This window comes from Pocillopora damicornis, chromosome 10 (genome assembly GCF_964200805.1).
Source record: "Pocillopora damicornis chromosome 10, jaPocDami1.2, whole genome shotgun sequence".
NCBI classification, from domain to species: domain Eukaryota; kingdom Metazoa; phylum Cnidaria; class Anthozoa; order Scleractinia; family Pocilloporidae; genus Pocillopora; species Pocillopora damicornis.
Window position 1 is genome coordinate 6,785,174 of NC_142679.1, and position 24,499 is coordinate 6,809,672.

At 38.4% G+C, this 24,499-nt stretch overlaps 3 protein-coding genes across 6 annotated transcripts in view; 1 reads left to right on the top strand and 2 right to left on the bottom strand.

Moving 5' to 3' along the window:
* Nucleotides 1–1,398, top strand: part of LOC113670315 (G patch domain-containing protein 4) — a 16,142-nt gene extending 14,744 nt beyond the window's left edge. The window contains exon 8 of the mRNA XM_089183723.1: nt 737–1,398. Coding sequence (XP_089039849.1) covers nt 737–992 — 256 coding nt within the window. The 3' untranslated portion in view covers nt 993–1,398. The remainder of the gene's footprint in view (nt 1–736) is intronic.
* On the bottom strand, nt 1,312–21,808 carry LOC113670346 (uncharacterized). 4 transcript variants are annotated; one of them, XM_027186479.2, is made up of 33 exons: nt 21,575–21,808; nt 21,222–21,482; nt 19,634–19,701; nt 19,391–19,464; nt 17,971–18,053; nt 17,475–17,563; nt 17,223–17,353; nt 16,983–17,115; nt 16,504–16,625; nt 15,989–16,109; nt 15,305–15,442; nt 14,314–14,424; nt 13,699–13,868; nt 12,595–12,754; nt 12,168–12,209; nt 10,160–10,219; nt 9,666–9,791; nt 9,360–9,502; nt 8,744–8,819; nt 8,525–8,644; nt 8,040–8,096; nt 7,463–7,591; nt 6,873–6,936; nt 6,308–6,374; nt 5,672–5,784; nt 5,200–5,423; nt 4,489–4,690; nt 4,167–4,348; nt 3,825–4,075; nt 3,566–3,608; nt 2,922–3,132; nt 2,385–2,498; nt 1,312–1,950 (listed from the first exon to the last, which is right to left on the bottom strand). In XM_027186479.2, exons 2-33 carry the CDS (start codon nt 21,319–21,321, stop codon nt 1,802–1,804), a joined length of 3,873 nt encoding a protein of 1,290 aa, XP_027042280.2. In that variant the 5' UTR covers nt 21,322–21,482; nt 21,575–21,808; the 3' UTR covers nt 1,312–1,801. The 4 variants fall into 4 exon arrangements, with proteins under 4 accessions (XP_027042280.2, XP_027042279.2, XP_089039848.1 ...); XM_027186478.2 differs by having other exon boundaries at nt 6,873–6,939; XM_089183722.1 differs by having other exon boundaries at nt 21,222–21,501; nt 21,575–21,792.
* Nucleotides 21,809–23,221: 1,413 nt separating this feature from the next.
* Nucleotides 23,222–24,453, bottom strand: LOC113670363 (uncharacterized). The gene is made up of 2 exons (XM_027186502.2): nt 24,254–24,453; nt 23,222–23,865 (listed from the first exon to the last, which is right to left on the bottom strand). The coding sequence occupies exons 1-2, from the start codon at nt 24,437–24,439 to the stop codon at nt 23,479–23,481; spliced, it is 573 nt and encodes a 190-aa protein (XP_027042303.2). The 5' UTR covers nt 24,440–24,453; the 3' UTR covers nt 23,222–23,478.
* Nucleotides 24,454–24,499: the final 46 nt, after the last annotated feature.

The window sequence follows — 24,499 nt, forward strand, 5'->3', positions numbered from 1 at the left end:
TCGAGTAGCAAATAAACAAACAAGAGAACAAACGGTGCGCAAGACTCTCGTGTAACAAAGAAAGAAAGCAGAGAACAAACAGTAGGCGAGACTCGCGTATCAAACAAACAAGAGAACAAACAGTGCGCGCGACTCTCGCGCAACAAACAAAGAAGAGAACAAATAGTACGCGAGACTCGCGTAAGAAACAAACAAGAGAACAAACAGTGCGCGAGACTCGCGTAACGAAGAAAGAAAGCAGTGAACAAACAGTGCGCGAGACTCACGTAACAAACAAACGAGAGAACAAACAGTGCACGAGACTCGCGTAACAAACAAACGAGAGAACAAACAGTGCACGAGACTTGCGTTACAAACAAACAAACAAGACAACAATTAGGACGCGAGACTCTTGCGTAACAAACAAACAAACAAACAATCCAGAGAACAAACAGTGTACGAGACTTTGGAAGATAGTTACAAAACTTTAAACAGACTAAAAACCATACAGTGTGCTAGATATTTTCCTAACAATTAAATAAACCCTCTCAACCGATCTAAAGCCAGTCATCACTTGGTCATTCGCACTCCCTCGGTTGGAGCTATGTACACGAGGTTTTCTTGGTGCTATTATCAGCTTTTTGTTGTATTTACCCTTGTTGACTGGACGTTTTGTATTTTGAAATATTCATTCGAAATTTTTACTCGTTGTGGGAACATCTACTAACTTGTCCCACTATTGCGTTTGCCTTTTTAGCTGTAATAGTACAACAGAGGAGAGTTGCGATGCCAATGTTAATTCTAAGGAAAATTGCAAGGAACAGAAGGTTAGGGAAAAGAAAAACAAGAAGTCGAAGAAAAAAGAAAAAGACCGTAAAAGTGGAAAAATAAAGCGAAAATATACGGAAACAAGAAACGGACAGAATTTTACAGATGAGCGTGGTACTAATGAAGGCGATACGGACAACAAACAAACAAAAAAGAAAAAGAAGGCAAGAAAAGTGACTACATAGTGCAATTATATATTCACGTACAACCATTTATAATTGGTCGGAACCGTACCACGTTACCCACACAGTACAGTCCGAAATCGGATCAAACTGTTAAAAATCAGACAGAACAGTTCAAAAGAACACGAAACCTTTTGAAACCAAATGGAACAGCTCCAGAGAGAGTAAAAGCGCGCTAATAGAAACTCCTCCACAATCATAGAGTACCTCTGAAATTGGACCGAACAAACTGGAATCGAATATGGAGAAACGTGGTGTGAGCACAGAGGAGAAAAGGAAAAAGAAAAGGGAGAAACATGTCATAAAAAATGTCAAACAAAACTTTCACTAATCGATCAATCTCTGTCTTTAATTCCTTGAACCAATTAGATTCAAATAAATAGCTGCTTGAGGCAGTTTATACTTGTCAGAGTTTTCATTGGTAATTTTTTTTTTTGTCTGATTGATTGATGTGCTTACTTCGATTTTCCTTCAACAACACTCCATCGAAAAGTGTTCTAATTCAGTGCCTAACTTTTTTTGGGTGTAAATAGGAAGTCTTGACACACATTTTCAACTGTCGCGAAAGGAATACTACTTGATTGGAGGCGGTAAGTGCTCATGGAGTTCGGGGTACTTGTCTGAGATTTCAGTTACGGAGTAGGTCTAGCATGCACCAACATCCTGTCCACAGTGATTTTAGGCACTGCAAAAGTATAAGCCACAATAAGCAATGCCGTTGAAGATCGCGGGCTTAGTGTATTCTCGGAGGGGAGCCTGTGTTTAGCCAACCATTGTATATGATTTCAGTGCATGTGACTCCGCCACTGCTGTTATCTGTGGGGTGGTCCGTGAGGTCTAAAAAAATTCTTGAGCTGTGGGGGGAAGACTGGTGGTCTCTGAGGAGGCGACAAGCCTTGCTCTCGAGGTGAACCATCGGAACCAAACTGGAACGTCAGGGAAATTGTTGACGGAGCCGCACCTGAAAAAGGACACAACAGGTCACTTTGTTTGAACAAGCTTCAGAGATGATCGCTTTCGAAGGATTAAGCAAACAGTTTGAGTAATTTTCACCCACTTTTACCGATAAAATTGTAAGTGCTGAAATTTTTTCTCTCTGAATTGGGAACGAATTGTAAAAACCTCTTCATAATAGGGTCGTTTACAACGCAGAAAACAAAAATAGCTTTACATTTCAAGCCGAAGACTATTGTTGGAGAGTAACGATGTTTACTTCAGTCGGCGAGGCAATAATACTTGGACATAACTTTTGAGACCTACCGACTGATTCCGACAATTGTCGAACCTATCGTCTAACAATCTGTACTTCGGGTGCTCAAGTACTGTGCTTAAGCAGACTCACTGTAGCGGATGCTTATTAAAACACCTTTTCCATATATTAAAGAAGTACAGTACCTGATTCCTGATTTCTGGTAGGACTTCGAGATGCTTTATTAAATGAGCCGGTCCTCTTTGATTCACCATTCATAGGCGCCTCGTCTCTCAGTCCCTTTCCTATTTGGACTATGCCTAAATTGAAGATTAATTTGTTTGTTTAGTGAGTAAGACAGACACGAAAAGCTATTAACTTGGAGGTAAGCTTAAGGGACGGAACATATTGTTAATGCCTTTGCAAGTTTAAACAAATCTACATTAAACTCTTCGTGGCACACAGCGGTCAGGGGTACTGCTGCTGCCCTTGAAAGAGGACTTTTTCCTTCAAAGGTTCTCTCAGTTCATTATGTTTCCATGTTACTTTGCTTTTATTCATTTTCATTCTTTCTTTCTGACGCATCTCAGCGGGCAGGAATCTTAATTATTCGAATCTGATTGGCTAATCATGCGCTCATAACCGGTCCAACTTCTAACAATATGGACCACGGACCGGAATTATTCCACGCCATTCGTGACAAAATGAACAGTTCTCCTTCAGGGACTTCTTTCCTATCTTACCAGGAGATATAACTGGAGACTGTGACTTCCTGCCATGTTTTCCAGTCACAAAGCCAACATTTTGGAGACAGCTGTCTTCCCATGGGATTATACCAGTTGCCATGGTGACACTGTTCGACTCGTTTCTTATGCTCTTCGAGCTGTCAGATGGAGCATGCTCAGTAGCGAAAGGAGCGCCACCTGTCTCGCTGTCACTGCTGCTTGCTACAGGCTGCGGAGGCAAAATAAGTCATAAGTGTTGGTTATCATTACAAACTGAGACAATTACTCAATTTGTACTTTCTTTTCATCCTGACGTCCATCTATGGGAAGCAGGGTATCTCTTAGTCGCCTCATCTGGTGGCAACTGATCAAAGATAAGCACCAGGTTGCATGCGCACATTCTCACATTGCGGGAAAATTAAAGACCACTTATCAAAATAATTGTAACACTTTAACTCCCATGAGTGATCAAGACAGAATTTCTCCTTAAAATAAATATCATTACAATATCAGACAGACAAGTGATGAGAATAAAGAAAAATGTCAACAAATTCTCAGAACTAACATCATAAGAATTGTGCGACAGACTGAACGGAGATTAATGAGATCAGGGTGTGAAAGGGTTTAGTCTCATGGACGTAATCTTGTACTTGAGTCATTACCTTCTCATCCTCCTGATTCTGTAGAGCGTAAGTCACTAGAGTTCTGGTACACAACAAGATTGAATTGCGTTAGTGTGTTGTAAATATTTACTAATTTACAATAGCAATTAATATTGAAAGCTGAGATTCCATCTACATGTTGGTTAACCGGTATCGTCGGTCATATCATAGACTACGTTCACTCGTAAGACATCAAGTTGAACGCTTGAAGAGAAATGCTATATCTATGCACGCCCATTTATTATTCTCTATATCATACCCTGAATCGTCGACATTTAAAAGCTTGCTTCTCAGATCATTTATGGTGGATATATCGATTGTGTCCTGCGGAGTGATGCGCGCTTTCGATCTAAGCTTCACAGGAGGTCTGTCAACAGGTACAGCGACATACACAGGCGACTGGCGGCCGGTCATTAAAGAAGAATTGCTGCTCGTAAAGCGAGATACGTCTACAAAATTGGAACTGGGCTTCACCGGTAGTGTGTTAAATCTGTCGATCGCGCTTGGGGTCTGATAAAAAGAGAAACATAGTCGATACGGAGTGTAGGCTAAGCTCTTAGGAAAGGTAACAATCCTTAACAAACAAAGAGGCACGCCTTACCAAACCGGTAGGATTTCTGTTCATTTGTCCATTGCCCGTGTATTTCTTCATAACCTTGGATCCCTCTAATTGCGTAGGTTGCGCATGCGTCTCCGGCGCAGTCAACTGAGTGGTCGCGGGCTGTCGAGGAGACTGGTAACCTTTTGAAGTGGAGGTAATAGTTGGGGGCTCGAGCTGTTGAACTGAATAAAAGCAAACAAACAGTTATGATTTTTTTTCCATCTATTAAAATAACGGTACTCAACAGAGGGGGTTTCGTTTTATAATGAGGATATAGCATCCATTAATAAAGTGAACAGAAAAAAAATAAAAAAAAAGCAACCTTCACGTTTCTTAAGTACGCGAGGCGTTTCTTCCTTTGTTTGTTGCCAACTTGTTGCTTCAGTAGCTGCAACAGACAGGGCTTTCTTTTTCGCGGAGTTCTTTTGGCTGAGTTTTTTCGTTTTTCTTTCTTCCAGTGAAATCTGAGACCAGGACTTTCTCACTTCTTGTTCTTTCACGAGTTTCGGTTCGTACAAACGCGCCTTAAAAATAATACAACAGCAGACAAATTAACGAGTCTTCCATTTCCTTCGATAAAAATCTTAGCTCTTTTTCAGAAACCAATACAATCACGCATTACTGTAAACGCTTCATTTAAGTTTGCTATGCATATCTTCGACCGAAAGCGGGTTGGCTAGACGTGAAGGAGGCAAAGAGGTACGTACGAGATAAATGTGCTGTTTGCCTTAAAAGAATTGGCACTTGTGAACAACAAGGTTCATTCCCTGAATAACCAAATTTCCAACTTTTGACAAAAAATTCAGGTTAAACCGTCCTGATACTACACAGCCTCGCATTAATATTCCCTAACCATAGGAATATACTTCTACAAATTTCCCTGCACTGTTATCTTTGAACAGAGGGCTTTTTAAACTGGAATTTAAGGTTGTTGTTCGGGAATAAAAAAGTTAAGTTAAGAAGCTACTAGGAGGCATTAGCTGTTCTAAATCTCTGCCGATGATAGAGAGTTGCCATGTTCAGCGATCTGTACCTTAGTACTTGACAAACAGTCCCCTTTAGGTTGCCATGGAAAATACGGATATGGTTGCACAGGAGTTCTGGGTCTGAGTAGAGGCGTTGGCTGGACCACAGGCTCTTGTCTTTCATTCCCAGCCGTCTTGTAGCGGCTGTTGTACATGGTAATTTTTCGCGCCAGTTCAAGAGCTGAGCTAATTCTCTTTTCATTTCGACTTTTTGGTGCTACATACGCACAATCTACAGAAAGAGCGATAGACTGTACAGTAAATGATACGAAACAACGGAGCACTGATGGGTAATGACCTAGTAAAACATCTTACCATGAATTATCATAAATTAATGACCTCGTCAAACATCGCATAAATTATCATAAATTACTGACCTTGCAAGACATAAACTACTATGAATTTCAATCATATCATTTCCATTAACATAATTTATCATTAACATTAAATCGACGAAACTCGTGTCATTTTTTTACATACCAGTGCCTTTTTCCGACTGTTTGGCCAAATAAGACACCGTGAAGTGTCCCTCCTCCTCGCTTATTTCAAATCCTTGAGGCTGCGCGGGACTGGTGACAGACCAGCGACTCAAACTAGCAGAATAAGCGTAAAATTTGGATCAAATGACATAAAGCCTGAAGGAATTGATCACGTATCCTGTTTCGTAATTGGGGTCTTTCTACTACAGATAAAAAAATAACATGGGCATCAAGGTGGGAAGGAATACCCCCTCATGGTCATTCGCGCTTTAAATTGGAAATTGGTCTCCAGTCGCTCACCCAAGTGTTTGCAAATTGCCTGTGGTCTTCCGTGCCGCATCCCTGTATGTCTATGATCAGGGAACGTGAGCACTAATGATTTTGGATCACAACGGGAACGCAACTACTTTGGAAACCTTTCTATTTCTTACAATCTGTTGGATAGCAATTTTTCCAGGATCAACAACTGAGTGCTTCAGATGAATAACCTGCAACAGCTGTGGGGTAAAAGAACACTCGACATTTTGCTAGGTCACCTTGGCTTCTCTTCTACATTTTAAACAAATTCCTCAAAGTCTATTGAATAAGTAAAGAATAAGTTTCCAAGTGTTATTAACTCCACAGATTTATAACTCACTTGCCAGTCCTTTCTGGGGTCTCTTTCAGATAAGTAGAACCGTCAGTGTAACGAAAATGGGGAACCTCTGATAAAAAATAATAAACAAAAGGCAGTGAGAATGAAATAGGAATACAGTATAGTGCACAAACGTTACTTTTGATTTTTCCTATAATCATAATAATAATTTCGTTAGAGTGTTAATAAACTTTGGCATACGAACATCAAAGAGGCAACAACTAATCAAACAGTAGATGGAGATGAAATGTGAGGTGGACGATATAAGAAAAATTTAAGAATATCGTTCTTGGCTTTTCACGATATGTACTTAAGTTCAATCCATCCTTTGCTTAATTTTCTTTTCTGGGGTAGTATTGTAGTGACTGAGACAAGCATTAAAGAATTAAACTGTAGGAATTACATTTACAATTATAGGAAAAGTTTCTGGGAATTGAGGAGGTAGAGGAATTTACGCAAAATTGAGGTTAGCTCAAGAACACAGCACAATGATTCCCTAAGAGATCGAAACGGGAACGCCTGGTTAGCGCACAAAACTGAACACTGCATCATAAGAGAGGTTAGTCACCTTTTGACTCGGTTACTAGCACGCCACTCATCATATAAGCATTAGTGACAGCTTCCAGGTAATCCTGCTGTGGGAAAACCACACTTCATCTTTAAAGAAGGCACACGAATTTTAAAAACAAGAGTTCAGCTGTTAATAAATACTTTTATAATAAAAACTGCGTTGTATTTCCAGGATTTCTAGCCCTAAGAAAAGCCGTCACAGCACACGTGAAAATTTACGATAATTTTTTTACGGGTATTTGATTTTGCCAATCAAGTCACTCTGTCCTGTTGATTAATGAAAGGCAAAGCGTTCACCATTCTCAATCCAAGGTCGTTTGTCGAATTATCTCGTCAGTAAATGCCTACGGCGTATATGCAATAAACAAAATAATACAAGGTTGCCTTTGGATATGGAATTTCTCTTCTCGGGTTCAGATGTCGAGTTGAACACTCGAAAGAGAAATTCCATATGTACGCACACCCAAGTAACATTCTCTATTTATTAATAATTATACGATTTTTCACAAACGTTACTGCCCTAGTTCCCGGCCTTCACTCATCCCTCTTACTCGTTTTTTCTCTTTCTGTCATTACTTTAGTACTTACCCTGCATGCAGAACCATCCAACCTCAGTGAGCCCATCGGTGTACACAGTCTGCTGTTGCTTTTGTGCTCATGCTTCCGTGGCTGTGGATTGTCTAACTTCATCCGCGCGGATCTGGGAAGAGCAGACCGCTAGACAAAGTTTAACAAAGTGTTTAATTACAATTTTTAGTTTTCCCCGTGCTCCGCGCGATATTGGAAGGAAAATGGTTCGATCTGACCGATAATGAGCGTGTCTGAATTGAGGTCTTCTCAGTGTGTTTGACATCTTAAGACATTTTAAGTGTGTTTTGACGTTTTCACTCTTAACAAATAGAGCTCCAGTCTCAGACAAATTGCTAAGCTATAGAAACTTTTCAAACATATTGAAAAGGGATTTACGATTACCTGGCGGGTAGACAAAATAATGGAGATAAAACTTCATGAAACAGAAGCTGGCATGAAGTTCAATCATCCGTTCCATTAGACCCTTAAAAGAGTTTAAAACCTGACACATCTACAGAAGTGTGATTTCTACCAACAAGACTGCACGAGTTGCAAATTTTCGAAAATAATAAGCAATTTATTCCCAACAACTCACTTTTGGGTGATGTTTCTGGTACATTAACTTTACTTCTGTCGCTCGCTCTTGGTCTCGCTAAAATGGCAGAAAATAAAATGACGTCAATACCCTAAAAGTACAGAGAGTTGCATCAATATAAAGAAATTTTCAAATGAGCGTCGAAAGTCATCTGGGATTGCTTTGGTGTTGCATAAATTCCCTTTATGATTGGTCCAAAACACCAGCGCCACCCTCTCAACCAATCAGATTCAAAAGTGAGGGCAATCACGACTTGGTCACCCGCGTTTTCCCGCGCTTTAGGCAATTTGCCTGTTTTTACTTGAGCCAGTTCTCATCGGCTCCTTGTGGCATTGTCCTTTGCTATGATTGGCTGTTTTGAATGCTTTGGTTTTGTTGTGGGGCAACCTATCAAAATGTGCTCCAACTGAGCATTCTATAACCTACGATATCAGAGGATACAAACATAAAAGGAAACAAGTCAGTCGTAATGTCATGTCACTCACCGCAGACCGCGTCGCAACATCAGCCAGCAAAACGTCCTTGACTTTCATAGCTTTAGCTCGCCGCTTGTTCCGTTCCTTTCTCGTCTTCAGCTTCTTCTTGCGTGGTTCTTGGTCAGTATACTATTTTATTTCAGAACACGACAGTACCAAGGGTAAGATCATATCAATTTGTGAAGGTCTGTAATTACAAGATGATCTTTCATCAATCGAGAGACTCACCATCTTCAGTCCTTCAGGAGCATAAATGAGATGCATTGGCAGACCATCGGACATAGAGCTGTCTGAACCACCGGTGCTGGAAATAAAAGGGAAAGAAAACACAGATTGAAATAGACACTGCCCCTTCTTTTAGGTGAAATAAGCGACGGGCAAATCTCAAGTGAGAATCAATAATAATCCCACAATGCAGTGGTTGCCCTTCATTACGTTGTGTGATTGGTCTAGGAAACACGCGCCACCTTCTGAGACAATGAAATGCAATACTTCAACCATTCACGACTATCACTCGCGTTTTCCCGCGCTTTATACCTCTTGAAAGCCCATTCAGGCCTATAGTGAAATTTACCTTTCCCCAGTTAGCTGTCTAGATTACTTTGATTTTGTTTATACAACACACGTAGACCCGTCAAACCTATCACAAAGTCAATGACTATGACGGCATTTAAGAAGGAAATGAGCCGATCAGAAGTTGTGTTTTGTGCAGGAAAACTCATGTGAGGTGAAGGACAGGTGACGACAGCTTCCTCTGATTGGCTATGTTCGACATGTGATTGGATAGGTTGAGCCAACAGTCCCAGAGGACACGGCTAAATACAGGTTTTAAGACCAAACCTACCTTGATTCGATATCAGAAGTATAATTGAGGTCAAGATCTATGTCAGACTCGGTTAGGGTGGGTGCCGCAGTGCCTTTTCGCTTCATCCTCTCCAATATATCCGCCTTCATTTCCAACTCCAGCTCTCGTAAGATAGTTACAAACTGTGAACAAGACAATATCAGCGATATTAAGTGGATTGATCGACAATTAGTCTTTTTAATGGATGTCTTCCTCGGTGTTTTCGTCCTAACTGCCTAAGGCCCCATATTGAAACTCCTGGGAAACGATGCACAAATGTGACGTACAGTGAAGACGACCTCTTACCTTTGAATCATCAGGATCACAGTAATCTAGTAGAGTATCACACAAGTGATATCCCATCGACTCAAAGTCCGCTGTGTTGAAATGATAGCCGGCGCGTTTACCAATTAACGAGCCACAGAAAGTCGCCTGCAGGAAAAAAACACAGCGAGATGAAAAACACCTTCAACATATAAAACCTTTGCCGGCAGGGGGCGATACGTAACACAACAATATTTTGAGTCGTTTTAGTGACGAAGGAAACTTAGCCTTTAAATGGAAGGAACACTCGAAATAAAAACTAAGGTGACGAAGAAAATTAAGCCATCAAATGGAGGGAAAACTCGAAAAAACAGTGTGCTGCTATGCAAAATCACAAGACGGGAAGAAATAAACCCAAAACACAAGGGATTTCTTGTGCTTTCTCAAGCCACGCGCACCCAAAAAGAGTTCAGAAAAAAAAAAGGCAGAAAGAGCTAGACATTTCGCTCGTGACTGAGCAAGAAGTTTAATCTCACCTCCATAGTAAAACTGTTCAAAATCCCCATATGCCACATAACAATCCGACCTGTTCCTTCCTGTAAGAAGTTTAAAATTTGAGTTTCTTAATTAATGTCTAATTATCCGTCTTCTTCGGTCTGAGCGTCTGTTGGAAAGACTGTATATCTGGCTGGTTGTCTGTCTTCCTAACTTCCTATCTAGTTGTCTGTCTATTCACAAGTCGACGTTCAGTCTTTCTGGAGTCAGACAGAAAGTCAATTGTCTTGTCAAAGAGCGTAGAACAGATGAGTTCTGTCAGTTTTTAACTCGTGAATTGCGCGCATGCGCAAGAGCGAGTTATAGATACGATGTGGGGAATGGCATGCGCTCGCTCGCTCGCTCGCTCGATTGGTCGATTCCTGTAAACTTTTTTTAAGATTTTAGGCTTTTGAGTGCATTTGATAGTTTTTGGCGAGCAATAAACAGACGAAATGGCGACCTTTGTTGCTAAGAATAGTGTTGGGGTGAAAAAGAAGCCAATGATAATCTTAAAAGAGTTTTTTTTTTTTCATTTTAGTTTCAACAAGCGGCGCCAGCGACTGGCAGGCATGCAAGGATTCACACTGAAATAACAGCACAACCTTCGTTTTTCATAAAATTGTAATTTACAATCCTTGAACTTGAAAACAATCCGAATATTCATTGAAAATATCACTTACTGCGAAGCGCTCGGAGTTTACAGATGTTCAAAAGCTTTTTCTGTTATAGCGTGAGATTGAGGACAAAATTGATCATTACGTTTCGTCGCGTGTATTTTCGCGTGTGTTTTTCCTGTGTGAAGCAATAAAAGATGCCGGCGACTGACGAAATAACAAGTTAACACGAAAATCAAATAACACCTAAACAAACAATTTTAGCTACCGATTTTCAGTGAATTTTTAAAGAACAATTTTCTTTTAAGTTTCAAGACAATTTGAAGATTCAACATACATACAACGTACTAAAATGCGAAAGTTGCACACCACAAAATTGATAAATAGGCCTGAAATGAAATTCTATCTTGTTATTGATTATACGTTGCCTAGCACGTGACTTAAATCTACCCAGGCGGAGATCCAAAATGACGGTTGTAGGCTGGGCTTAGTTATATCACTCAAAACTCGTTCCCGTTTGTCTCATTTGATAAAGAGGGAATCGTTAATGTTTTCATTAAGACAGTATTGCCTTGATTTTCTAATATTTACAACGAAAGACAGTAAATTTCACTTTTCAGCCACATTTACTTCCAACCTTTTCTTTTGAACCAGAAACAAAAATGATAGACGTTCAAAACGCATGACATCATCCACCTTGTCAAATGTAATGGCATGATCATTTCAATTGTAATGCCTTCTTATCCCAACGTTACTTTGTTTCTTTGCTACATTAGCGAACACTGAACTACTGCTCGTACTCTAGATATGACAATCAACCACAAAATTCCCTAAACCAGATAACATTAAACATAATCTAAAAAATCATGTGTCAATTCACGAGTTTGCTCACAGAGCACTTTGATTTAAACCCAGACCAATCAACAGGGAGTCCAGCGCAACACAGAGGTAAAACGTCTGCGCATGTGCGAACGTTTTAGAGGCTACGTGACAAGCTTTCAGGCTTTTGTGGTATTTGAAAACCGTATAACATTTTTGATAAAGCTCAAAAGAAAATTGTAAATCAGCAGGAAACTCGTGATTAAAGAAGCTTTGGGTATAACAAGTCTCTTGAGTTTTCAATTCCTCTACTTTTGTTTTCGGTTACAGATTTAATGAACGCTTAGCTGGTTTTTTTTTTCTGTTTCGCATATTTGCGTTACAGCAATTGTTCCTGTTTTCCAGGGAAAATTTGCGCGCTAATTTGGCTCGCGGCCGGCCAAAATTTATCCCCTTGCGCATTCCTTACGTTTGACCGCTGTGTTGTCAAGCGCACTCAGTGTGTATTCCGAGGCAAGTGATGGAATGCATATGTCGCACAATCGTGACCAGCGAAATATTATATTTTACAAACCTTGCTCTTCTGTACTTTAAACTTGCAACCTTTGTATGAGAACTGTTGGAAAAGCACAACAAGTGTAACTTATGGAGCTTAAAATTTTGACTGACTGATCTGCACTTTAAAAGGACATTTGTAGGATTAATTCCTAATCCCACTTTGTACGTATTCTCGACTCAAAGAAAATGAAGATGTGTTTTTTTCATAACATTTTTCTTAGGAGCCAATATGAAGAAAGTCAAAGCAACAATTGCTTCCCGCCAAATTATACTGCTTCTCTCGGAAAAACCTTCAAAGTTACCGCACCTTATAAGTCTTCACATGAGTCGAAATCGTTCTCCATCTAAAGAGGCTTATTTTCCTTTGATCAATTGCTTTTATTACTCCCAGGTTTTAGAAACGATGGACACTACTGGAAAACAAATTAATCCTTGCACCGCACCTTGCTAGGGGCATTTTTAGATACCATCACAGGAAACACTCTTTCTCTCAATCTCTTCAGAGGATCGAAGCGATTTTCACAGCCATAAATGAACACATTCTGCTTGCGACTGTGTCCGTGCAGATCGCAGTATAATGTTATGTCGCGTTCCTCAAATAATCTGCAACAACAACGAAAAAGAAACAAAACAAAGTGCTACTAGAGGTATGTTATGACCCAGTTCACCGACTAAAGTGATTGTGTCACTGACTAAAGTGATTGTCGAGCGTAAAGACTCCATAGAGGGGACTGGGATTCTTACGAACTCATAAAAAGTGCAAGGTAAAGTATGGAGTTACAAGTCCATGAAAAATTCAACATTATGAAGTATATGGCTTCAAACCAGCAGTTAACAGTCGATCTGCAGTTTAATCGTGTGGGTGGGAAATATCCTTAATACTTCACACTCTCACATCAGAATCCATTTTCTCCACACTCTTGTCTATAAATTCCCATTGGTATTGACAATGATTCAGTACTATTACTGGAAGGAGAAATTAGACTCTGGTCACTCGCAGGGTTTTAAGGGTTAAAAGGTGACGTTAAGTGACTCTTCGAAAATCTGAGCGTAAGTCATCATCAGAGTCAATCAAATGTCATAATTTTGGTTCGAGGAGTTTTGTGTTGATCCTGTCGAGAGGGTATAAATGGGGTGATGGCTTTTACGGCTAACGGGTGAAATTTGGCTAATTTACGACTAAAGTTTAATATCTTTCCATTGTGGTACCCAGAAATTTTTCTAACGGTTAACTTTTTCTACGACTAACGGTTAAAATAAACCAATTTAATGCCTAATGGCTAAATTGTTTGGGTCGCTTTAAGGCTATCGGTAAACCCCATTGAAACCCTCTATCACCTGCGATATTCAATAATCTTCAATCAGTTGTGTGTTATTATTTGTTGGAAGAGTTAATGTTCAGTCGTTTTCTTTCGTTTTTTCCCGCCGACCTCCCCCCCCCCTCCCCCCTTCCACTCCCCATTCCAAGAACAAAACGCCCGATCACGGCTTAGCTCAATAGCAAATAATGAATTTATAAAAGATATTTCTAGTACGGAGCTCCTTACTTGCGAACCATATTCCTGACATGCCAAATGGGAGGGAACGAATCTTTCAGCACTGTCTTGTAATTCCTGTTCAGGTCTCTCCCGGCTAGTGAACACCGATAGTTACCAACAACGACTCCGTCAGGATTTAACATAGGAACAATCTTGAAAATGAACATGTCACGGAGGAGCTATGGAGCAATAAGGGCCGTGAAAAATGAGTGAAATGACTGTTTTCACCGAGACTCACCAAACGTTTAGTAGGTGTCGAAAGAATTTTGGGATTGTATTGGTTTTGCTTTAAGGCTCTGTGATTGGACCGGAAAACCCGCGGCATTCTCGCAACAAATCACATGCAACTCTTGCATAAACCAAGAGGCATTTCCCGCGCTTCTAGCAGCTTGCTTGCATGTTCTAAGTTCTGATTAGCTGTTGTGACTTTGCATTTAATTTGCGACACCCAATTCAGCGACAGACGCTCTTCACATTAGGACGTTCAAGATCTCAAAAATGAAGATTCCCCGGTAGAGTGAAATAAATCGCACATATGGCATCAAAGTCTATGAAATCTCATTGGTTCCTTACTCAGCCGATATGAGTCGATCAAAAGGTGCTCCAAGTGGAAAAAACACTAACCTTTGCGTCAGCAGCGTTGCTTGTTAGATAATCTAAAAGTCCTTTCATCATCCAACTTGAGTTAGTCTCTCCTGGGTGAACTCTTGCCGTCACTACCACTCCTTGTTTGGCCTGGAATCAAATAAATGAAAACATAAAATAAAGATAAGTCTTGAAACAAGACTGACTTGCATGGCTGGCGAAGGTCTTCTCAGTTTCTGTACCATAAACAGACTGTCACCCCTTCTAATGGTCGGGATTCTAGTCTGTCGTGAATAACCCCTCCCCCTTCCTCCTTAAACTGTTCGTTCGTTAAGTTTCCATGATAGAGACGAGTTTACGCAATTCAGCACCACCCTCGAAAGAGCGCAGCGTGCGAGAGCAAAACTATCAATAGGTACCAACGCAGGGGGAACAACTTTGACTAAGACAACCTCAAAACTTTCACTTTCCCATAAAACTGTTTTTTTTTAAGTTTGAAATGGTCATACTTCCCTTCTCTTTCATTTACTTCCAAGCCTACGATTCTGGACGGGTAGTTTTATTGTTTACATTTATTTGGTTAAAACAAGATTTATTATGGGAGTTTCTAAATAAGCGCGGCCGCTCTGACAATCATTTGTCCCAACTCGACAACAAAGAGAGGCACTGTGATAGCAAAGTGTTTTGCCAAAGAACACGGCCCAACGATTCTGACCAAGGTCAGGACCCAGACCTTTTAACGCAGAGTCTGGCGCGCCAACTACCATACCAGAGAAGATCAATTTGTATTGCAAATCTGAAATGACCACCAAGCTAGTTTAAGATGACTTTTCTCAAGATGCACAAAAAAAAATCACGGTGACGCAGACGTCTGACCAGATTGATAAGTCCGGGTTAAAAAAAACTGACAGAACTCTTCAGTACTACGTGCTTTGACAGAGTTACAACTTTTTAAAGTATGAACAAGGTATAGATTGCAATATCGATATAGAAGATTTAGGCTCACAAATACTTAAGTTCCATTCCATACCTCAGCATCAGCTGGCCTTCTTGATGGGTTTGTGACAGTGAGTGTGTAAACAAAGTTTCCGGCAAGAGTCCGGCATAACACTCTTTGTTTGCATATCCGTGATCGCACTGGGTCGTTCCTCAAGTTTTGAAGATATTCCTGGATGAAAAAAATTAAAATAATATAGTTCCGGAGTATGTATTGCTCTTGAGAGTCACTCAGTCAGTCGGTTGGTCGGTCAGTCGGTCGGTCAGGGAGTAAGTAAGCTAAACAGTCAGTTGATCATTTGATCAAAGACTCAGTCTATCGATCAGTCAATCAGACAGTCAGTCTTCCAGTTGGTCCACCACCCGATCTGATAATCATCCAAGTAGTTGATTGGTCAACCAGTTCCCCTCTCAATTGCAAAGTCAGTCTGTCAATAAATACTTCATTCATTCAATGCTTCACCACTCAGCCAGTCATTCTTAAACTACTTAGCCAGTTAAACAATCATTACTCAATCAGTTCAGAAAGTCAGTTAGTTATTTCCCAATGCCATGGTGTTTAGCCATATTTTCCATACAAACATATAGTTTAATTAAGCACACCATCTACTCTGTGGATAGGTCACTGAAAATAAACAGTCCAATTTAACAAAAACATTTCTTTTCATAAACGTTTCTGGGACATCTGCAGGTATTTTAATATAAACACTCAACTTACCTGCAAGTCAGAATAGGTGTATGGATAACAGTGAGCAAAATAATACGTGTCATTCTCATTGGGAAATTCACAAGTCCATGTTAATGAGTAATGGTACTTTTCTTTCGTTGTATCTTCACGTCTAAAAAAAACAAACAACAACTGATTGACTGTTGACATGAAATTTTGTCTTGTAAGAGAAAGCTCTAGGTAAGAAAGACAGTGTGCCTTTTAAGGAATCGTTCTTTCTCAGTTATGGTTCAGAGGAGGAACACTTTTGTCTATTTCGATTACCTAAAATATACTCATGTCAAAAAGAAAGGTGCAAGCAACAAATTTATTCTTGCATGTTGGCTGTGGTGATTATTGATTAAGGCACTTGCAGAAAGTGAAACATAAAAAAGAATTGGGGCTTTTAACAGGGTTGAACCCACCCTTTCCACAGACCTCCTATTGGGTATCACTTACAACTGAGATTACTAAGCTGCAATGTCATTAACAAGTAACAAGTAAAGTAAAAAAAACTGTGACCATACTTGATAGCATTCTTGTAGTACTTTATATTCTCTCCAGTTCTAATCCAGCCAATTTTCTTTGTTGCTGCATCCAGTTCGGAGTAAAATAAAGGCCTCATTCCCTCATTATACAAGCTGCCAGACTAGGACAAATAAAATATATATTAATAATTAGTTGAGCCAATTCACGTTAGTTAAGTTTCATTGAATCAATACCAAAGTCTGTATTATCTTAATTGTTTGTTAATATATAAACACCACAGGCAAGAACATTTTCCAGAAATAACCTTGGATGGAGAATGATGAACACTTTGTCACTCATTCATCACACTGACACAGTAGTGCAAAAAGTAAGTGACCTGTCAGTGGCTGATTGGCGATATCAAACACAGTTTATATTATAGTGAAATTTAACAATGAAATTCAATGATAAATCACTTCCAATGGGAAACTGCTCAGACTATGAGAAAAAATACAGAATACTTTGATCCGTCCCTTACTTTAAGGAGGTTCATGATGGTGAACTTATAGCGGACAGTTGGTCTTGTGTTCTGAACTCTGAAGTAATACCACTGTGTGTGTTTGTTGGTGTACAAATCATTTCTAAGCCACAGCTGGTATTCAGCATCATTACTACGATGAAAAAGTAAAAAATTCAACTAGTAGATCAATAATAAACAAATACATTCAGCTGAATAAATTTAAATAATTCATTATAATTATAAGTCTATTTCACTTACACTTTCACTGCCCTCAACAGATTTCCACATTCAAACCGAGATTCAAATAGTAAAGTAGAGTCCTCAGGAGACTTGAGCTTGTAAAAAGGTTTGTTAGAAATCTGGGTTCCACCTACACGTGACCTGAGAAACTAGAAATTAAAACCACACAAAGAGACAGTCAAAGTGTGAACACTAAATGAAAATTTTATCAGCTTCAAAGTAAAAGAGCACAAGAGGATTAAAATTCCCTCAGAGATATTAATAACTTACATATTTTTCAGGTCCAGGTTCATTGTTATATACAACTTTACCACCTTCACAAGATAACTTTGTTAGACTTTCATCATCAGCTGTCTTCTCTGAAAAGTAAACAAAAGAAAACTTTTAAGTTCACTAGCAACTTACAGATTGAAGATAATTTCTTAATTAATAACAATTAATAACAATAACACAAAACCTACAAGACTCCATCACGATGACAAACCAATAATCTCTGTTTGCCTAATGGCAGTTCTGTTAATCAACTAAACCCTTGGGAAAAGTTAACTTCAAGAATGTTTTTAATGTCAAGTTTTAAGATTCAGCTTTTAAGTATGTGCTCCCAACATGATAATTACAGCTGGAGGCCTCTGTGTAGCAAACAGCAATAATCTTCTAAACAAAAAGAAAAGTTTATAATAATAATTGTATCTTGTTATTTCTTACTAATGAAGACAAATCCCTTTTTTAACTCGAAATAGTTTACATTATATATATGATTACAAACCTGGCTTAATGAAAGGTTCTGTATTTCTTGGAATGTACTGTATGTGTTTGGGCATTGTCGGCAAAATCTTCATCTGATATGGCCTGCCACAATAAACATTAATATATGATTATAGAACATTATGAGTTTCAAGGGACGTCAAAAGTTAAATTAATTGATGTGCATAAGTTTGAGTTGTGCTTAACTAGCAGATATAGTAAATATTTAAAAAATTATAGAACAATCATTTATAACCAGAAACAAAAAAATTATGTCTTAAACATGTTTGATTTTAAGTTGTTTTTTTACAAAAAGAGTTAGTGTGTAGAATGGTGTGTTGCTCAAACCAATCAGATTGCCACATTAGGGTATATATCTCACACCACTCAGTTTGCTGCATGATGGTATGTATCTTGCACCAATCACATTGCTGCATTTGATAAGTGTAATTATATAATAATATATAATTTTTTAGTTAAAAAATGTTTTTTCCACTCCTTTTCTCAGAACGTACATGCCAAACAACTAACATTCCATCACATACTATGAAAACAATGTCCAAAGTCCAATCAGAACACACCCAATCATTGCACTACGCGAACATTAGGCAATTTTTCACATGCTTGAATTGTATTCCACCAATCAAATTCTATTTTGCCACATTAGACTTTGCTCCACCACGTGTCATTTCCTGGTAAACAACCTGCATTTAATCACTTATTCTAACCACATTATCCAGCACCACAGAAAAAACTCACATAGAACTAAATGCTACTGATAGTGGCTTTTTCATGCAATTCTCCCATATTTTGACTTTTCCTACAAGTGAAACTGGACTTAACCACATCGTGTGTTGATTCTTGTAAACAAACTGCATTTTATCACATGTTTCACACTCAAGGGGAAAAGTCCAGATAGGCAACAACCAATCAAGGAGCCCTCTCAGAAATATTATCCTATTCCCTTGTTCAGTGTATCTTCACTTACAGATACAACAGAGTTTCAATTTGCTTTTAATGGTAAAATTATAGGTACGTGGAGTGATATGTTTGAGGGGACTAACTGTAGACTAATAATTATGATATTCTCTCTGTTAGAGGAACAGTTGTAAATGTAGGTTCTATTGAAACCACTATTTGGTTTTGTCATGCAACACACTCTCTCTCCAACCAGGAATAGAGGGCATTGTGTGACAAGACCAAACAACAGCTGTGAAGAAGACAACAGTAAGCATGACACCAATGCATTTTATTATAGAGACCACAAAATACATGAGTGAGTTTAGGTAAATTAGGTTTTTTTTCTTTCTCCTAAAGTGTGGTAAAATGACATTTTTGTCCCTTTGAAAATTATGAAAACATTAGGAATCCCATCTCAACCTATCCAGCCAAAAAAAATAACTCTTGCATGCTATGCATGCCTATTTTTTTTTTTTCCTTACCATCTTGGAGAGGCCTGCTGTCCTTTGTCTTTGCTGAATGCAAATAAATTTCTAGGTTCTCTAAGTTTTGGAACCTACAAGATTAATCATAATTTGCAATAAAGTTCAATTATAAAAACAAATATTCCACAAGCTAGGAAATAATTCTAAATACTGAATTATTTTACTGTTCTAAGCTATAGTTCTGGTAATATCTTAAATGTACACTGCCAACATACACATTCACTGGCACCAGTAACTGACCTTTTTTCCTCCTTTGTAGCTAAAAAGAAGCTGTGTAGATCTAGACTCCTTTTCAAACAGCTTTATGTCTGTGGGATAAAATTATATATTAAGCTCAAAATCATATGACAGGAATGGTGAACATAACATAGTTTGATAAATAATGGTAATGGGACTACAAGGAGTCCAATTCCATCTGTAATTATACAAGCAATTAAGGAACTCAGACAACCACAAAGCGGGAGTCCAGGACAACACACAGTCCTGTTACCAATAAATCCAAACTACGACAAAATTTGAGAAAGAAACTAGACATTGGTTGTGTGTTTTTTAAAAAAAGAAACAACAGTTCACTGGACGAAATGTGAAACAACAGCACGCACACATAAAGTATTCTGTCCACTTATACAGGCATGATGAGTTAAATGTCCCTTTAACTGTTCAGTTACTCTGTCCATTTACAAGCATGACACATGCACTGTCCTATTCATGCTCAAATCGGACTGGTGATAACCAATCACGTTTGAGAATTTTCTTATAGTTTCTTATAGTTTCTGTAACAGCTTCTACATAATTACTGGCCATCATTCCTTAGAACAGGGTTCTATATTTTGCATTTCCTCATATAAGTACAGCACACATATACTAGCTGTACATTATTAGGACTGGTATAGGTGGTAAGGCAGAGGGGGTCGTAGGAGCACAGACTTAAATGCACTAAGGCCTCCCTTGTTTGCAGTGCAGAAACTCAATCTTACTTGCACCACAAAATATTTATTCAGCAATGAAAATATATCCAGTATAATCCTGATCTTTTTCCAAATTATTTCACTAAGAACACACTTACAGAGTTGGCTTGTAACAACACTTTTTTAACAGTTGCTCTCTTGTGTAGGTAAATGAAATTGGGCCCCAGATTCTAGCCCCAGGTAATTTTACTGTGTTTTATTGGGCAGAAGCCACTTAAAAACTCTCACATAACAGCTCTCCTTCTTTCATAACTGTCAATGATTGTAACAGCATATTGTCAAGAGAGCTCACAAAAGGCAAGAGTAATCTCCCAGGGGCTACCATCCTATCCCAGGCCAATCCAGGGGAAAGTAAGAATACAATTCCTTACCATTCCTACCACACTACAGAAACTAGTTTGCTTTGGCAATTATGTGAGTCAGCCTTGTGTATAGACTTAATATTACCCATCTTCATTACAGTTTTATTCACAATCTAGCAATCTAGCTGGGGGCAAGTTATAAAGACTATTAAGAGCGAAAAAATTACTAAGAAAAAGCCCTATTTGAAGAAATTTAAAGTTAATCAAATTTTGAACTTTTGGATGACTGTGTACTTAACATGTAATAGTTACAACTAATTAATATTCTCTAATTATCGATGAAAACGTTTTTAAACCCTTCGAAGAAAAATCCTCTAACTTCATATAGGAAACAATGATAAATATCGAGATGAGTGAGAGCGGAGAATAATTGTTTTCAAACTTCCTGTGAGACAAGATGTTGTCTAATGCTAGCATGCATGGGTATATAACCTTTCTATACAGTGACAAGATAAAAACAAACTACTAGATCTACATGGAATTTATTCCTTAACTCACCAGGAATAGAGAACGAGGGGACTGCTGAAGAAGGAGATCGTTTCAATGCCTCATTGTTGTCATCGCTTTGTGAGCTATCATGGACACCTTTATCTTTCATTTGGTTCTTGAGTTAATGAGCCCGCGACTTGCCACCCTTTCCACTTCAGTCAAAACAGTGATACAACTCTAGCAAATTGTCTTCAAACCTTTGAGATCATAACGTGAATGCCAGACAACATGTAGTCAACGAAGTTGACAGCATTTCCGTGTTTAAGGAATCTGCGTCAGGAAGAAAATACTTAAACAAATTTACATTAATCAAAAGTACTCGACGATCAATCACTTTTAAAACAATGGATGCCATCACTTACTGTAACCACAAGGTGTATGTAATTACGAGTCTCAAACGATCATGACTGATTTTCGACGCAGTTCTCGTCTGGATTATTTTGATTGAAATGCAGCAGGCACATTCGCCCTTCTACGAGATACAGTTTGTCATCTTGACCTCTGTAGAACTATTTCTCTGAAATTTTTCAACAAAGTTTACAAGTACAGTTGACAACTCGATCAAATCGCCGCGGTGACCAACTTACTCGTACCAGGCTCCCCCCGTTTTATCTTTTAGGAATCTTGAGGTCCCGAGGGGAATGGCGGATTAAATACTTAATACAGGTTCCATAGATTATATAAATATATATTATAAAAGAAGATAAACAACGCGCTTTCAGCCATAATTGACAACTCATGTTATCTTGCTTAAAAATACTACTCACTCTCATTTAGGGAGAGAAACATGGATTAAATTTACTTGAAAAATTGTTCTTAGTTTTGTTTGAATGGTTGGGATGGAAGATGGGTACAAACAGGCCCTTGGGACTTAGTAAAGGATGACCACAACTGCTTGGTAGAGGTGAAAATTAAAGAGACTAAGGGGAAACAAATGCAGGACTTTGACAACTGGCCACTCAATACAATGCCTCTTAATACAGGTTCAACTGTACTCACTGTTTCTCAGGAAGAATGGCTCAACCTTTTGAAGATAGGGCTCAATATTGAAATGCTAGCAAAGAATAATTCATGAAGACAAGAGACCTTTAATTGCTGATAACATGCCTCCAACAAACTTCCCCACAAAGCCAGCTGTAGGAGACTCAGAGGTTTAATAGAATGCCTCCTACTACTGGTTCAACTGTACTCGCTGTTTCTCAGGAAGAATCTCTCAACCCTTACCAGATGATCACAAAAAAATTTTAATTTATTAAAATTGTGACTTTGCATTAATATCAGTTTGACTAGAGTGTGCTGAGAGGTTTGTGGATGTTTAAGTATTTTAACCAAGTAGGAGTCGATTTGATTGATATGAAAGGATTTTTGGTCTTTCAACATGATTTTCTCTGAACCTATGGGAGACTGGTGATTTTTCCCACAATTTACCATACAGACAGCCAACTAAAGAGAAGGAAGGATTTTAGCTGATAAAAGACATCTGTACTGTGAGGTTCAAACTAAGCCATCTTAGCACCAAAATATGCCATTCACCAGAATATGACTGCAAAAAAAAAAATTGAAACTAGTACCTGCACTACCATTTGTTGTATAACTCTTTGTCCTTGACAATATATTATCTTTGCTTTTCAAGCCTTTGGGTAATTAGAAGGAGGCATGACTTAAGTAATCAAATTTACAACTAGAATTAGAATATATGCTTTATCACTTCAGAAATCTACCACAACATCGTCAGGTTGTTGGTAATGAGCACTTTAAAAGAGTAACTTTCTCATAGTTCACATCTGATCGGCATCTTTCAAAGATTAAAGATTTCTAAGGGTATTATGACATTGAAAATGGGTATTGTTTTTTGGTTATTACTCATAACATTCATTGATATTATTAACCCATTGACTGCTAGGAGTGATGAGCATCTAATTTCTCCTCACAAAATCACCTGTAAACCACAATTAAGGTAAAAAGAACAGAGGAAATGATCAGCAACTAAAAAAGTTCTTGATTGTTGAACAAGTTCTTCCTTATTGGCACTGTACACGTAAGAAATGTACAGAGAACTGTATGGAGAATATGCATACTGATGTGTAAAGGGTCAATATCATTCTTTATACAGTATGTCTTTCATCAGCTAAATCCCATTCACATGAGAAAAGAACAATACTTGAGCATTAGGAGAAAACTTGCTAGTATTTTCAGCCTTAATTCAAATCAATTTCTGAGTATTATTCATTGAAGAAAAATGTTTATAATAATGGTAGGCTTCTCATCATCTTCCTCTTTTTGTTGACGAGTGTTTTCTTTCAACTGCTGTTAAAAGTTCTTGATCTGGTGTTTCGTATGCAAGAATAACAACTCCTTGCCTATTTACAGGAGTCATAACTTGTGGTTCTTGAAACAAGCAATGAGTTTTTTTAAGTTTCCTAAGTCTTTGAGATCTTCTACAAGGAAACTTGCTTTTCTCATTTGTATCCATGTTTCTCACATTCTTACATCCAAAATCCAATTCACCCAACAGATGTCCATTTGAAGCCAGTTGCTCAGTTGCCTGGGGATTTTCTTTTCCTTTCTTCCTTCCTCGAGACTTTTTGTTTGGTTTTAATAGAGCTAAAAGTTCCTCTTCATTTTCAATCCTATCAGGGAATTGAGGGGATACCTGCAAAGTAAAATTAAACAATTAATGAAGAAGTGAACAATTGCACACTAACTTTCTTCTTAACTCTTGAGGAACGAAATCTAGAACATTCATTTTCAGAATATAGGAAGTTTAGCTATGAACTGCGTGATTCTCTTTTGTAACCTATAATTGCTTACAAAGTTTCGATATATTTCCAACACTCTCTCATTTCCACATGCCTCGCTAATAAACTTGCATTGGGACGATTCTTCGTTTACGAAACTATTGAAAGCACTGGAATATGATTTACAGAAGCTTTAACCGTAATCAAGCAATTCGAATGAGCAGAAAGCCAAAACATAACCAGAAATTAGCACACCACAAAACATCTGTCAACGGTTAAAGAAAATCTTCTGCCATTTATTACCCATTTCATTGATACTTGGTCATCAACGGGCATAGATGCCGCCAGAAATGGTCTCCTTGCAGCTTGAACAGGAGTGCAATAATACTTTTGTCCATCTAGAGGACTTTCAATAAAATCTAAGGGTGGTTTGATACTACAAGTCGAATCCTTTCGTTTCTTTCTTCTTTTCCTTCCTTCTACCGCCATATTTTGAAAAAATTCCACCACTTAGAAAATTACCGCTGCCCAAGAAGAATGATGGCTTGC

What these genes read in the sequence shown, in the direction of transcription:
- LOC113670346 (XM_027186478.2), bottom strand. Translation starts at nt 21,321, where the DNA reads ATGAAAGATAAAGGTGTCCATGATAGCTCACAAAGCGATGACAACAAT. An exon ending in ACACCTATTCTGACTTGCAG is followed by an intron (nt 15,443 to 15,988) that starts GTAAGTTGAGTG and finishes TTTTTCATCCAG; the next exon opens with GAATATCTTCAAAACTTGAG. An exon ending in CTCCTGAAGGACTGAAGATG is followed by an intron (nt 8,645 to 8,743) that starts GTGAGTCTCTCG and finishes GAAATAAAATAG; the next exon opens with TATACTGACCAAGAACCACG.
- LOC113670363 (XM_027186502.2), bottom strand. Translation starts at nt 24,439, where the DNA reads ATGGCGGTAGAAGGAAGGAAAAGAAGAAAGAAACGAAAGGATTCGACT. An exon ending in ACCAAGTATCAATGAAATGG is followed by an intron (nt 23,866 to 24,253) that starts GTAATAAATGGC and finishes TTTACTTTGCAG; the next exon opens with GTATCCCCTCAATTCCCTGA.